At 45.1% G+C, this 16,040-nt stretch overlaps 1 protein-coding gene across 1 annotated transcript in view; it reads right to left on the bottom strand.

Moving 5' to 3' along the window:
• The window catches only part of ARHGEF17 (Rho guanine nucleotide exchange factor 17), a 64,313-nt gene extending 48,668 nt beyond the window's left edge, over positions 1–15,645 (bottom strand). The window contains exons 1-2 of the mRNA XM_044285417.1: positions 15,490–15,645; positions 3,379–3,456 (exon numbers count right to left, since the gene is read on the bottom strand). Of these exons, the coding sequence (XP_044141352.1) occupies positions 3,379–3,456; positions 15,490–15,645 (234 nt within the window). The remainder of the gene's footprint in view (positions 1–3,378; positions 3,457–15,489) is intronic.
• Between the last annotated feature and the right edge of the window lie 395 nt (positions 15,646–16,040).

Raw genomic sequence — 16,040 nt, 5'->3', positions numbered from 1 at the left:
CAGTTTTGGATATTTTCACCATAAAAAGACCATTAAGCAAAGAAAACCCATAACGAATGCTCCACATGCACACACAGAGGGATGTAATCAAAGGAAGAGAACCCCTCAGCAATTAGCGAGACTGTAGACATTTGGATATATAGTTTTTTTTCCTCTTTGACCATACAAATCTCTAAATTTGGCCAAACTTATAAAATGTGAAAAATGTTTTTACAGACTTTGTAATGTGCGCTACATTTAGGACATGGCAGAATTTCAGGATGTTCTGATTCATGAGTCACACACTGACCTATGCTGGTATCAGTAGACAAGAAAATCAGCGTTCCCTCCCTGGCATATCCGGTGGACATCATGTTCCCGGCACATCTGATGGATCAATCTCTAGATCCAGTAATGAGGCCGAGCAAATTTAAGGGAAAGAAAACCAGAGATTAAGGTGTGAAAATTGTACTCTGATTCATAAAGCAACACTGTGCTTACAGGTCAGCTGCCCGTTATAACATCCTGAGCCTTAAAGGGGTTATCCATTGATTGATGTAAAAAATTACATCATACAGTACATGACAACCTCTTTCTAACAAAGCTAGAACCAGCCCTGTACCAAACATGGGTCCAGAGATCTCCCCATTCATTGCTCTGCTAGATTATCTTCAGCCTGGCAGCTCAGGGGGCATATCCTTTCTGCTGCAGCTCAGGGGGCGTATCCTTTCTGCTGCAGCTCAGGGGGCGTATCCTTTCTGCTGCAGCTCTCTCCCTGTAACTGCCACAGCTTCTAACAGAACATATCCCTGGTGGCAGTTGAAGATTTAAACGGAGCACGCACGACCCGCTCAGGGAGACGGACAAAAAATAAGGAAAGAAAAACAAACGAACAGCAGGCGGCGTTATACTGATATATTTTATTGAATAACTAATAAAATAATTTTAATAACATGCAATTACAAAAGTATTCAGATCCTGGTGCTGGTTTGAAAACTGTAGAATATGTTTTGTGACATAACCCCTTTAAAGAGATTTTCAGAGATTTTTATATTAATGGCCTATCCTCACAATAGGTAGTATTAGAGTGATGGTACATGAGATATGCTGTCAGGCTGGGTAGCCTGACAGCACAGGTAGCCAGTATAGCAAGCCCTGCATCCTTAAAAAAAAAACAAAAAAAAAAAACAAAACCTCAGCATTTTTAGATTTATAAGGGAACTTCTGCTATGTTCAACTGCTTGATGTCACCAAGTGCAATTACCAACAACAAGACTCAAAGTCACTGTGCCACATACGGTGTATTGCAACCACAAAGCATACATTTATTGTGAACTGCAACCACCATGCATACTGTGTCTTATGGAAGTGAACTGTAACCATCAAGTGTACTGTTGCTTTACGACTGTGCCAACGCTTTTGAACTGTAACCATAAAACATGTTCGACTACTCCGTGTGTTTGACACCAGCAAGAATATGTGCCACTGTCGTGTGGAGAAGCAAAGTACAGTCATTTTTTCATCTTTTACAGTCTGAATCAATTGTTAAAGGGAAATCCTCAAGTAACTCATAGGTTCTGTGCTGCATATGTATAATACACGGTGGTTCTGTGCTGAATCTGCACTTGAAGGTTCATGTGGTATGTGAAAATATGACATGTGGAGGTTCTGGGCCTAGAACACGTGGTGGTTCGTGCTTTATCTATTCACACATATAAGTTGTGGACTGACAACCAGACGTCGATTTCTCCCATTGTTGTGTTTCTCTGAGATTACGTCCGGCAGCAGGAAATGTACTGGTAATTTTCCACTATCGGAGGACGAGTATCTCTGGAGACCTGGAGATGCTCTGCTACCAGGATCGAGCCCATAGTCAACCCATGTGGATGAATACGATCAAATTAAATCCAGAATCCATGTATTGGATGAGAGAGATGGATCCCAAAAATATATGGTCATTTATCATATTTTTTCAACCTTATTTCAGCCGACCAAACCCCCGGCAGAACACAGTGCTGTGAAGGTATTAATAGGTTGATGGTGTGGGATGTCAGACCCCTGCAGATCAGATAATGATTCTCCGAGAATGATTTAAAATGTCCATCAGTAACCTCTCCTAGAATGTGAGCAGGACTGGTTGCCTACTCTTTTAGAGCTAGCCAGGGAGTCTCACTACCCACTACGCTCTGGCACTTGCACATACTACATATTGATGAGTGTTCCTGTCAGGATGCTCAGCCATGATGGCATATCGTAGGCAGGATCACATCATTACGATCTATTGTAGAGCAGTGTAGTGAGGCCAGATCCCCTCACCAACCTAGACAGCTCTGCAAGTGAACACAAAGGGGAACATTTTATAGGATCAGTGTTTTAGATGCTGGTCTTAATAAAGCCTTGCACTGGCGGGGGATCTGCCAGAGTTATGAGGAGGCACCGGTCTGTACATAACTTCGGTGCATCCACCGCCAGTTCTAAACGTAAGACAGCTTCCTTGCCGTCTTACACTTAGACCATTTTCTACGCCTAAACGAGGCGTACAAAATGATGGATGAGACGGGCCTGCTGGCCTGTCCCCTTCCCTGCCGCTCCCACATTTTTAGACCTGACGTGGGCTTTGCGCCGCAAATACGCCAAATTTAGGCATATTTCTGTTTAATGACTGACCCAAAAAGAGTCCTACTCACATTCTAGGACATTTTAAATAATTCCTGGAGAATCCCTTTAAGGTTTATTTATATAAACATGGAAAATTCCAAAAAGTGCTGCCATCAGAGGTTCTAACACAGTTACCCTGCTGTTCCCTGGCCCTCCTGTAGGTGGCACTATTTTTAGTTTATTTAATTGTTTATTTATAATAAACTTTTTTATTTTTTTTATTTATTTAAAGGCTTTGTACACCTTTGGGGAATTTTTTTTATGGTTGCATTTTACTCATTTGGGGCTAAAAATTATTTTTTCAATTGGTCTTTATTAAAAATATTTAGCCGTTCTGTCACAAAGGATTCTTCTAGCTGTGTGACTGGTACTTTCACTTTGTGTTGGTCATCTAATAACCCTTATCTCCAAATTACTAAGGGGTCATAAACACTTGTTTAAGGCTCTTCTTATCAGTTGATGAGTGTTTATAATGTCAGAGAGCAGAGATAAGGAGCCCGTCAGCATCCTGCCTGATGGAAAAAGAGAGAAAATTCAAATCCCTCTATTAGAGAATCTCAGGTCTGTACAGAGAAAAGAATTCCATATTTTTATTTTTTTAAATGCCCCCAAAGGTGTACATAGCCTTTGAGATTCCATCATTCCTTTCCATGTCGGGCAAAACACTTGTTCAAAAAGATTTTTGGTTATTTTTGAGATATCTACATTAAGGTAGCACACAACAATCCCACAGTGCTGTACCTCCATGAGTGTGCGCAGCGACTCCACGTATGACTGCTCCGTGTCCTGGAGGGTCAGAAAGACATGTTTTCTCATATCCTGCAAGAATAAAAACAGCTTGTAAGACAGGTGCATGATGGGAGGTCAAAGGATCATTTTCTAGCATAAGGTAGACACAAGGCAAAGATTACCAACAATATGGCGTCTTTATTGGGGCTCATGTGGGGTGGAGCTGGCCCTGATTCGTCACATCCCCCCATTTCCAAGCCGCCCGCAGTGGCTTTGCTGCAACAGTGAAAAGTCGAAGCAAAAAAAGTCCACAAAAACAACTCCACCCTTGTGCACATTTTTAGCTACATCATTTTCTTCTCCAATCACCCCCAAAGCGAAAGCAAAAATTAAAGTTGTATTGCATCTATATGCCCACCACAGCTAGTCATGTGACCTGTCAGCGCCCACAATAAATGTCTCTCTGTCAGCAGAAATCTGAATTTAGCTTTCTGTGTGAATGGAGAATAAAATGTCATATAATTAAAAAGCCATACTATATAAGTAAAGCGCAGAATCTACTGTTACGGTGGACACTTTCTTAAAAAACTTTCTGGCTAAAGGAGGTAAAGTTAACTTCTTAAAGTGGTTGTCCGGTTTAAAAACATAAATAAATAAATAGAGATATTGGAGAATTCTGAGGCGATATTGCGGGGTTGTCATCAGGACCCCCGTATATATAAGAGATCAGCTACAAAGAGCTTCTCTTGCTCTGGAGGACCCAAAACGTCCATATAATACAGGGACAGCACTTTGAATTCAATGAGAACTGTGTAATACTCCGATTCCCCCTGTGGTGGCGCTGTAGGGAATTGAAACACTTGCAGTTGTAACCATCTATAGATTACAGAAGATCACCGGGATTACCAGGAAAAGAGATTGTCTAAAGGTGTACACCCCCTGCTTCGGAGTTATATTGGTGACAACCAAAGTCTATGCTCACCATGAAGGTTATCACCCACCATTTCCAACCTCCAGAAGGGCAAAACTACTTAGTTAGTTGTTTGTATACCATTTTTTTGTGTAAGATCTTTCAAGAAAGTTGTAACCTCCAACGGCGGCCATATTGCTTGTCTCCCAGGACCTAGGAGTAAAATGAACCTGGCAAACCAAAAAGATATATGGTAATGTTTTTTTGTAGGGGGCGCCACAGCACAACAATATGTCCCCCGCCTCCAGTAACGTATAGCGTTATATACAGCAAGCGATGGCGGCGCGGAGCCGCTCTTCTATTCATTGACATGAATACGAAGGTGAAGCAGGGTTATGAATAGACGGCACGCAGCAGAGAGTGTGAAGGAGCCATCATCATCATCATCACCATCATCCACTCAGACGCGCCACATTTCATAGAAATACAATGGATAGTTGAAAGAAAGAATCGCCATGGAAACACGCATGAATCCCCCCCACATACATGTAGTTGAGGACTAGTCACATGGACGGAGACCTGAGCACACTGATCCTCACCCAGTCATATGACGTCGGGTTCACCATGGCAATAATATCTCCGAGTTATAGACAAAATGTACGGCAATTTAAAGGGAAACAATCACCAGGAAAAAAAAAGGCTGTAAATTAGGGGGCAGTTAAGAGACCCCAATGTATGTCATAAACCCCACCAAGCATCATCCCTAAAAGGGTCCCATTTGCAATCAGATGCAAAGCCGAAGCTGGGTTTATGGGGGTAGGGAGCGCCATCTCGTATGAGCTGCTGTTAACAGCATTCAGTCTTAAAGCAGCCACAATGGCCATAGGGATTTCTATGGGAGAGAGATGTGGGCATGCTTTGTGACCTGTGCACAGTTCATTGTGCAGGGAGGGGAAGTAGATAAGCTGTGACATCACCTATTGTGAATGTTGGATCCTGTGTGGTTTCAGTCCTAAGTTGTTGCGATGCTCAGAATCACACACAGAACACATTATTAATGTGCTGGTATTGATCCCGTCCCGTGGGAAGGCGGCCATAACCAATGAGGAGACTTCACAGCTACACAACAGGAGAGCTGCAGGCACCCACCTCAGCTGGCAGGGGGTGAAGAACCCGCTCACAGTACCTGCCATGATCAGAGGAAATCACACAAAAACAGCAACAAAAGCTGTGGCAGGGCATGCTGGGATCTGTAGTACTACTGTAGTCATCACTACTGCGTCTGTTACATAGTATCCTGTGAGATTTATACTCATACTCAGCTCTTTACAATGTATCTGCTACAGAAAGGAGGGAGAACTTTATGTAGATGTTTGTGGAGTCACTGTGTACATACATTACATTACTTATCCTGAGTTACAGTATATCCTGTATAAGGGTACTTTCACACTTGCGGCAGGACGGATCCGACAGGCTGTTCACGATGTCGGATCTGTCCCGCGGCTATTTTGCCGTGCCCGCGGACCGCCGCTCCGTCCCCATTGACTATAATGGGGACGAGGGCGGAGCTCTGGCGCAGCACGGCGGTGCACGGAGAAAGCCGCCGGACTAAAAAGCCTGACATGCAGTAATTTTAGTCTGGCGGGCTTTCTCCGTGCTGCGCCGGAGCTCCGCCCCCGTCCCCATTATAGTCAATGGGGACGGAGCGGCGGTCCGCGGGCACGGCGAAATAGCCGCAGGACGGATCCGACATGGTGAACAGCCTGTCGGATCCGTCCTGCCGCAAGTGTGAAAGTACCCTTATACTCCAGAGCTGCACTCACTATTCTGCTGGAGGAGTCACTGTGTACATACATTACTTATCCTGTACTGATCCTGAGTTACATCCTGTATTATACTCCAGAGCTGCACTCACTATTCTGCTGGTGCAGTCACTGTGTACATACATTACATTACGTATCCTGTACTGATCCTGAGTTACATCCTGTATTATACTCCAGAGCTGCACTCACTATTCTGCTGGTGCAGTCACTGTGTACATACATTACTTATCCTGTACTGATCCTGAGTTACATCCTGTATTATACTCCAGAGCTGCACTCACTATTCTGCTGGTGCAGTCACTGTGTACATACATTACTTATTCTGTACTGATCCTGAGTTACATCCTGTATTATACTCCAGAGCTGCACTCACTATTCTGCTGGTGCAGTCACTGTGTACATACATTACTTATCCTGTACTGATCCTGAGTTACATCCTGTATTATACTCCAGAGCTGCACTCACTATTCTGCTGGTGCAGTCACTGTGTACATACATTACATTACGTATCCTGTACTGATCCTGAGTTACATCCTGTATTATACTCCAGAGCTGCACTCACTATTCTGCTGGTGCAGTCACTGTGTACATACATTACATTATTATCCTGTACTGATCCTGAGTTATATCCTGTATTATACTCCAGAGCTGCACTCACTATTCTGCTGGGGCAGTCACTGTGTACATACATTACATTACTTATCCTGTACTGATCCTGAGTTACATCCTGTATTATACTCCAGAGCTGCACTCACTATTCTGCTGGGGCAGTCACTGTGTACATACATTACTTATCAGGTGCATGGTGGGACGCCTAAGCTCCAAAGTGGCAAAGTAAGGCATCTCGCTTTACAGCCTGCAGTGAATGTCATCACTACAAGCAGTTCTTACAAAAAAGACCAAAATGAAGCCGCAGCACTCTCTGGTCCTCAATCCATACTGGTTTATTCACCAAACAAATGTGACGTTTAAACCTCACAATCTTTCTCAGAAAGACCGCGAGGGTCGAAACGTCTCATTTGTTTGGTGAATAAACCAGTATGGATTGAGGACCAGAGAGTGCTGCGGCTTAATTTTTGGGGAGTAACTTTGGGGATACTACAGACTGGTATCCAACACCGCGGACACCACAACCACAGACATTTTTGATACATCCGTAAGTCCTGCTACTTTTTTTTCTTATTTTTGAGTGATCACTACAAGCAGGGTATTAATGACAAATGTCAAGAGTATTGTGCTGCCTGAGCCTAGATAAGTTGCAGTCACATGGAGAATGGACAAACAGCGCACAAAGAGGCACCGAAAATTTGCCCTTGTGCCAAAAATCTTACCCCAGGCAGAAATGGCTGTGCTTTGCACAGAGTCCCGACCCTGCTCTGTGATCTAATCCAGAGAAGAAAGCGAAAACGCAGGACCAGTGGCGCCTCATTATTTACACTACCTGTCATTACTGCTGCTCCGTGTAGTGATCGCATCAGGGCGTGACACCAGCCTTAGATAATTCCCAATCCTTAGGCCTCATGCACACAAATGTATTTTCTTTCCGTGTCCGTTACGTTATTTATTTTTTTGCGGACCGTATAAGAAATTACGTACCGGTAATTCCCTTTTCATGAATCCTCCATGACGGCATACCATGTGAGATGACCGCCTCCAACCAGGTAGGGACAGGAAGTATAAATTTGACTCTCCTCTGGCTCCTCCTCAGTGTCTTTCTGGATCGACAGCCTAGAGAGTGTTCTTTCGAATCTTTTTTTTTTTTGCACACCATCACCTATGTGTAGTCCTATCATCGCTACTTCTATATTATATATACATATATATTTTTATTTTATTTTTTTGGGCGGTGGGAAACCCCTATGCCGTCATGGAGGATTAATGAAAAGGGAATTACTGGTACGTAATTTGGTTTTTCCCTTTCATCCTCCATGACGGCATACCATGAGATATAACATATTAAACAACTAGGGGGGCGGGGATTATAGCTTGAAGAACTTTCCTCCCAAAGGCTCGATCTTGACCTGCCTTAACATGGACTCTGTAATGTTTGATAAATGTATTAGGGCTAGACCAAGTGGCCGCCCTACAGATCTGTTCTAGTGAAGCGTTAGCCTTCTCCGCCCAGGAGGCAGAAACTGATCTTGTAGAATGGGCTGTAAAGGCTTCAGGAGGTGATTTCCCTAGAGCTTTATATGACTCTGAAATAGCCGTTTTTATCCATCTGGAAACAGTATTTTTTGTCGCTCTCTTCCCCCTTATTTGTACCAACAAACTGAACAAATAAAGAGTCCGTCTTTCTGAAGGTTTTCGTAGCTTCTAAATATATGCGTACATCCAATTTATGAAACCTTTCCTCTCCTTCTGTTTTCGGGTCGTCACAAAACGAGGGAACCAATATTTCTTCTTGCCGGTGGAAATTAGACACAACTTTGGGAAGGAAGGAGTTATCTAATTTAAACGTAATTCTATCCGAAGGAATAATACAGAAAGGCTCATTAATCTTTAGGGCCTGGATTTCACTAACCCTGCAAGCTGACGTAATTGCCATTAAGAACAGGGTTTTTAGCGTTCTATATTTTACTGAGACATTTGACAAGGGTTCAAAAGGACCTTCTATTAAGACTGATAAAACCACATTGAGATCCCAGGGGGGAATCGTGGATCTCAACGATGGTCTCAGTCTGTCTGCCCCTTTTAGGAATCTGGTAATCCAAGAATGATTGGCAATTTTCTCATCAAAAACTGCACTAAGAGCCGACACGTGAACCCTTTAGTGTATTGGGACGTAGACCTTTCTCCAGCCCGGATTGTAAAAAAACTAGAACTGAAAGAACTGAAAATTTTTCAGGGGATACTTTTTCTTTCATACACCAGGTATTAAAAGTTCTCCACACTTTACCATCGATTTTTGAGGTTATCTCCTTTCTACTGGCCATCAGGTATTAAAAGTTCTCCACACTTTACCATAGATTTTTGAGGTTATCTCCTTTCTACTGGCCATCATAGTATTGATGACAGAATCTGACAGGCCTCTAGCTTTTAGAATCATCCTTTCAGGTTCCAGGCTGCCAAATGCAGCCTTTCCACCTCGGGATGGTGAACTGGTCCCTGAGACAACAAATCCTGATCCCAAGGAAGAATCCACGGACTTTGAATGGACATGATCTTTAACAGTGGAAACCATGATTTTTTGGGGCCATAAGGGGGCTATCAGGATAACGTGAGCCCTGTCTTGCCGTATCTTTCTTATCACTCGAGATATTAGTTGTAAAGGGGGGAAGGCGTAAGCCAGATGAAAATCCCATTTTATTGATAAGGCATCTATCCCTTCGTTTCAGTCTTTTGGATTGAGGGAAAGAAAGCGATTCACCTTTGCGTTTGCGGCTGACGCAAAGAGATCTATCTGGGGAACCCCCCACTTTTTTGTTATTTGGTGAAAAACTTGCTCCTTCAAACTCCATTCTGTTTGTTTTATCTCGACCCTGCTTAGGAAGTCTGCTTTTACATTTAAGCTTCCTTTTAAATGGACTGATGAAAGGGATTTTGAATTTTCTTCAGAATATACTGTTTAACCCTTGTCCCGGTAACGTTACTCACAAGTGTAGATCCCTGAAAGGTCTCCATAACTCTACTTGGATCCAACATGTTTAGAATAGACAGCCACGCTTTTCCCCCTTTTTAAAAAACTTTTACCTTAAGACCTCAGATCAGAGGACGACCTCCGTCATAATCATGCGCGATTTTCAAATCTCCCGCCGTCCCCGGCATGTGATCCACCGCCGGAAATGCCCTCAGGCCCCGGGCCGGAAGTAGGCCGTAGAACGCATCGTGGAACGCATGGATCGCGTCCACTTCCGGTGATGACACTGAGTGCCAGCCATGCCGGATCGCAGTGTGGAGCTTGATGACTGACCGGAGGGACTCCATGAGTGTCCGGCCCCACGTGGACCTGTCTGCCCGCGCCTAGCAGCAGGTAAGAGACACATTCTCAGCGCCCGTTATCCAACTAGGGCTCGGACTCTGCTGCCTCCTCACATGGTGATTTCTTCTTTCATTCTTCGTGGTCCGCGACCATAAGCGAAAACCCTATCTCCTACCTGGAGGGACAGGAAGACACAGAGGAGGAGCAAGAGGAGAGTCAAATTTATACTTCCTGTCCCTACCTGGTTGGAGGCGGGTCATCTCTCATGGTATGCCGTAATGGAGGATGAAAGGGAAAAAGGAAGTTACTCCGTATTCATTGTGTTTCCGTATGTCTAGAGGTCCGTTGTACAAAAAAATTTGAAAAAAGTTTCCCCCATCGTTCTGCACTCAATCCCCCATAATGAGAAAGCGAGAACAGAATTTCAGAAACATTAGCAAATTTATTAAATAGGAAAAACACCTGGACATAAGTATTGAGACCCTTTGCTGTAACACTTGACCTTTAGCCCTGGGGACCTCCCATTTCTCTGGATCTTCTCTGAGATGTTTCTATACGTGGATTGGAGTCTCCTGTGGTAAATTCAGTGGATTGGACAGGATTTGGAAAGACACAGCCCTGTCTGTATGAGATCTCACAACTGACAATGCACATCAGAGCAAAAACCAAGCCACGGGGAGGAAGGAACTGCCTGCAAAGCTCAGAGACAGGATTGTGTGGAGGTACAGATCTGGTGAAGGGGACAACAACATTTCTGCTGCACTAGAATTTCCTTAAGAGCACAGTGGCCTCCATAATTCTTAGATGGCAGAAGTCTGGAACAATCAGGACTTTTCCTAGATCTGGCCACCCCACCAAACAGTATTTGGTGGAGAAGGGTCTTGGTAAAGTGGTGACCAAGAACCCAATGGTGTCCCTGGCTGAGCTCCAGAGATCATGTGTGCAGACGGGAATTTCCAGAAGGTCAACCATCACTGCAGCCTCCACCGATCTGGGCTTTATGGCAGAGTGGCCAGAAAGAAGCCTCTCCTCAGTAAAAGATACATAAAAGTTTGCAAAAAAATTCACCTAAAGGAGTCCGAGACTGTGAGAAACAAGATTCTCTGGTAAGATTAAACCAAGCTTGAACTTTTTGGCCACAATTCTAAGCGTCATAACTGGAGGAAACCAGACACTGTTCATCACCCGCTCAATACCATCCCTACAGTGAAGCATGGTGGTGGCAGCATCATGCTGGGCGAACAAGGAGACTGGTCAGGGTAAAGAGAAAGCTGAATCGAGTGAAGTATAGAGATATTCTTAATAAGAACATGATCTAGAGTGTTCTGGACCTCAGACTGGGTTGAAGGTTCACCTTTCAACAAGCGAATGACCTGAAGTACACAGCCAAGACAACACAGGAGAGGCTTAGGGACAACTCTGAATGTCCTTGAGGGGCCCAGCCAGAGCCCTGAACCCAATGGAACATCTCTGGAGAGACCTGAAGATGGCTGTCCACTGACGCCCCCATCCAACCTGACAGAACTTGAGAGGATCTGCAGAGAAGAATGGCATACAATCCCCAAATCCAGGTGGCATCATTCCCAAGAAGACCGGAGGCTGTAATCACTGCCAAAGGGGCCTAAACTCAGGGCTCATGCACACAAACGTATTTTTGGACCACATGCATTTTTTATGGGTTGGATGCAGACCCTGTCCCTTCAAAAGGGCATTCATGGGACTTCCACTTGAAGTAAAAAAAAAGGATTCTGGGAGTTGTACTTTCATAACAGCTGGCGTGCCGGAGGTTGCTGATCCCTATAGAACATGTCCTATTATTGTCTGCTTTAAGCACAAGGATAGGACCATTCTATTAGGGGCTGGCCATTCCGTTACGCAAAATGTGAAATGCACGCGGTCTGTATCCATGCTTTACGGATCCGCAATTTGCAGACCACAAAACACGGCTACAGTCGTGTGCATGAGCCCAAAGTCCTGAGAAAAGGTTTGAATACTTATGTCAATGCAAGATTTAAGTTTTTCATTTTTAATAAATTATTAAAGATTTCTGACATTCTGTTCTCACTTTCTCATTATGTGCAGAATGATGGGAAGAACTTGTACTTTTTACCGGGGATGTTGTACTGCGCTGTCCCCCCAAAACAGACTGTGCCTAGAGAAATCTATGTCAGGAACCGATCTCCACAGAGAAATGAGTGCAGCACATGTCCTCGTCTGCTCCTCCATGATAAGGGGATTACAAGACACTTACAGACCTGGAAACGTTGGAATCCTTCGTCTCACCGCTCTCCGCCAAAGACCACGTCGTGCATTACTAATAGAAGTTTAATCATGTCTTCCAAAAGCCGCCATATTGTGGATGGAGCCAAAAACAGAATGGTGCCATTTACAAGAAGAAGCAATTGTGATAATAAACCAGGACAGTCGCTGATATACCAATGACAGCCACAGTGCCCCCCATACCAGTGACAGCCACAGTGCCCCCCATACCAGTGACAGCCACAGTGCCCCCCATACCAGTGACAGCCACAGTGCCCCCCATACAAGTGAAATCCAGAATGACCCCAATACCAGTGACATCCACAGTGCCCCCCATACCAGTGACAGCCACAGTGCCCCCCATACCAGTGATAGCCACAGTGCCCCCCATACCAGTGACAACCAGAATGACCCCCATACAAGTGAAATCCAGAATGACCCCAATACCAGTGACATCCACAGTGCCCCCCATACCAGTGACATCCACAGTGCCCCCCCATACCAGTGACATCCACAGTGCCCCCCCATAGTAGTAACATCCACAGTGCCAACCATACTAGTAACATCCACAGTGCCCCCCCATACTAGTAACATCCACAGTGCCCCCCCATACCAGTGACATCCACAGTGCCCCCCCATACCAGTGACATCCACAGTGCCCCCCCATACCAGTGACATCCACAGTGCCCCCATCATACCAGTGACATCCACAGTGCCCACCCCCATACAGTTTTTACAACCGGTAACTGGGCCTCATTTAGCAGACTGGCCAGTCTAGTCACCCCTAGCAACCAATCAGAGCTCAGATTTTATTTTCCAAAAGCAGTTTATAAAATGAAAGCTGCTCTTTGATTGGTTGCTATGGACCACAAGGCCTGTGGAAAATGAAAGCAGCAGCCTGAATGGTTGCCATGGGCAACAGCTCCCCATTGCCTATGTATTCCACATCCCCTGTAGTGTTTAATTGTAATGATAACGTCTTTTCCCGTCTGCCAGTCTCGCACAGAGACCCCTGAAATGTCACACGGCCAGAGATTAGGTAAAAGGACAACAGTACATGGCGAAGTCAGCCTGGTTTTGGCAATAAAAGGGAATGGGCGTTTTTGAGGGGTGATGGTCATATAAACAGGAGTGCCTTAATATATTCATGCCCCTTATAATTTTAGACCCCCTAATTATTTTCAGCCCCCGCATATTATTAAACCTAAAACCAGAGCCCTAAATTAATTTCACCCTCCGGACCAGACACCCTAAAGGCTCTTTAACACGAGCGGATCTTGTGCGGGTAATCCGCTGTGTGAAAGAGAGCCAAGCCCCGTTCTAGACAGAGCAGTAACATGGTTGATAATGCTCCGTGCCTCTCGGACTATTTTACTACAAAATTACAGTGACAACTTTAACTGTGATTTTGTAGTAAAAAGATCACAGAGAGACACGGAGCATCATTAATCATGTTACTGCTCCGTGTCTCTGCTTTCCGGAATGGGGCTTGGCTGTCTTTAACGCAGCGTATTAGTCTACTTTCACACTAGCGGATCCGTCATGGATCTGCAAAAACGCTTCCGTTACAATAATACAACCACATGCATCCGTCATGAACGGATCCGGTTGTATTATGTCTTCTACTGCCATGACGGATCCGTCCTGAACACCATTGAAATTCAATGGGGGACGGATCCATTTTCTATTGTGCCAGATTGTGTCAGAGAAAACGGATCCGTCCTGGCACACACTGTAAGTCAATGGGGACGGATCCATTTTCTCTGACACAATCTGGCACAATAGAAAATGGATCCGTCCCCCATTGACTTTCCATGGTGTTCAAGACGGATCCGTCATGGCTGTAGAAGACATAATACAACCGGATCTGTTCATGACGGATGCATGCGGTTGTATTATTGTAACGGAAGCGTTTTTGCAGATCCATGACGGATCCGCAAAAAACGCTAGTGTGAAAGTAGACTAATTTGCTGCGTTAAAGACAGCCTTCGTCAAGCGGAATGGAGACGGAACGGATGCAAACTGATGCATTCTGAGCGGATCCTTTTCCATTCAGAATGCATTAGGGAAAAAACTGATCCGTTTTGGACGCTGGTTAAACCCCCGAACGGATCTCACAAACGGAAAGCCAAAACGCGAGTGTGAAAGTAGCCTTACCAGCACGGCATATGCTCGTGTGAAACAGCCCTAAATGTATTCAGATCCCTTATATTAATATCGGGCCCCAGACCAGACCCTTATGGTAATTTCAAACCCTAGGCCAGACCCCCTTAACATATTCGTTAGACCCTGGAGCAGACCCCTGACATACTTACCCTCCTCGCTCCTGGTTCAGCACTGCGGCGCTGGGTCATGAAGCTGCCTATCATCAGGACATTGTATGCATCATGGCCATCACCAGTTCCCACCACCCTTCATACTGATAAGCGATTACAGCTGGAATCCCCCTTTAAATATTATAATTTATAGCATACGATGCTTGACTGTTTTCTGCAAGTCTGATTACTCTCACAGCTGTAGGTTTGTTACTATTGCATTCAGCTCACCTGGAAAACTATGCTTAATCAGCAATACGAACATCCTTGTCTGGATAGTTTGTTACAGTGTATCGGTGCAGGTAAGAGAATTGTGTAGACTGGATACAGTTGTAACAGACCTTCAGCTGTGAAAAGTTCCAGTTATTTCCAAGTAAGTGGATGCAAACAAGGTTGTTCTCTTTCACTAACAGCAAGGGGAGATCTTGACCATTCAAAAAAGGTAAAATTTCGCATTCAGAAGCGTCACCCAACTTTCCCAGGGTCCTGAACAGCAGACAAATTTGCCACGAGGGGCCTGGGGCCGGCTGCAATATCTGCCATATTTGCCACCCAGCTTTCCCAGGTACAGATGTTACTATAGAAATAAAAGATGATACTTAAGGGCATATAGGGCATTAAAGGGGCTCTCTAGGGTGACCTCTAGTTCACTCAGTGGGGCCCCTGGCTTAAAAATTGGGGCCTGTGGCTATAGGGGGAGGCGCATGTCTATCCAGCAGCCTGTATCCATGAGATGTATGTGTGCCCACGTGCCCCTCCCTCCATGCTCTATAATTTTGGTCTTATTACCATAATCTGCAGACCCCCTTTAAGCAGACCCTTTGCACCGCAGTCTCTTAACCTGTTGCTCATCCCCGTATTTTCCACAGCAGCATCCCCCCCCCCATTCATCACCTCGGTGATGTGCGCAGTCCCATCGCCACCGGCTGAATCCTTCTCCTGCATCTCCTCCGCACTGTCCCCTGGCGACGCTTCGGCGCTGTCTCCCATCTCTCTCATGTCCTCCAGCGCGATGGTGAACTGGGCGAGCGTCCTCACCATCTGCAGCATACGGGGTCCTCTGGGTTTCACTGATGCTATAACAGCGATAAGTCACAGCCACCAACTAATAAAAATTATAATAATACTAAAAAAGGGACGCGGTGATTCCCCCCAACCCCCTAAAAAATAAAAAAAATAAAAATAAAAATAAAAAATCTGCTAATTGGATGGAGGCGTATGGTTAGTGCCAGGCTGATGCAGCCCTGACTCCTCGCTGCTGCTGCTGCCTCCTCCTCCTGCTCTGCATGGCGGCGGCTGCTGCTCTGCTCTCCCTCTGACAGGTGCGCTGCTTCTGTCTGCAACTCTGCTTCAGCAGGGAAGAGACACTGAACAGACAGAAGCAATCACAGGCAGAGAAGGGAGGATTAGCTGGGGCTGAGCACCATGTTAACACTTTCACTGGT

This window comes from Bufo gargarizans, chromosome 3, assembly GCF_014858855.1.
Source record: "Bufo gargarizans isolate SCDJY-AF-19 chromosome 3, ASM1485885v1, whole genome shotgun sequence".
NCBI lineage: Eukaryota > Metazoa > Chordata > Amphibia > Anura > Bufonidae > Bufo > Bufo gargarizans.
The sequence above is the reverse complement of the archived record's forward strand: the minus strand, read 5'-3'. Positions and strand labels throughout refer to the sequence as shown.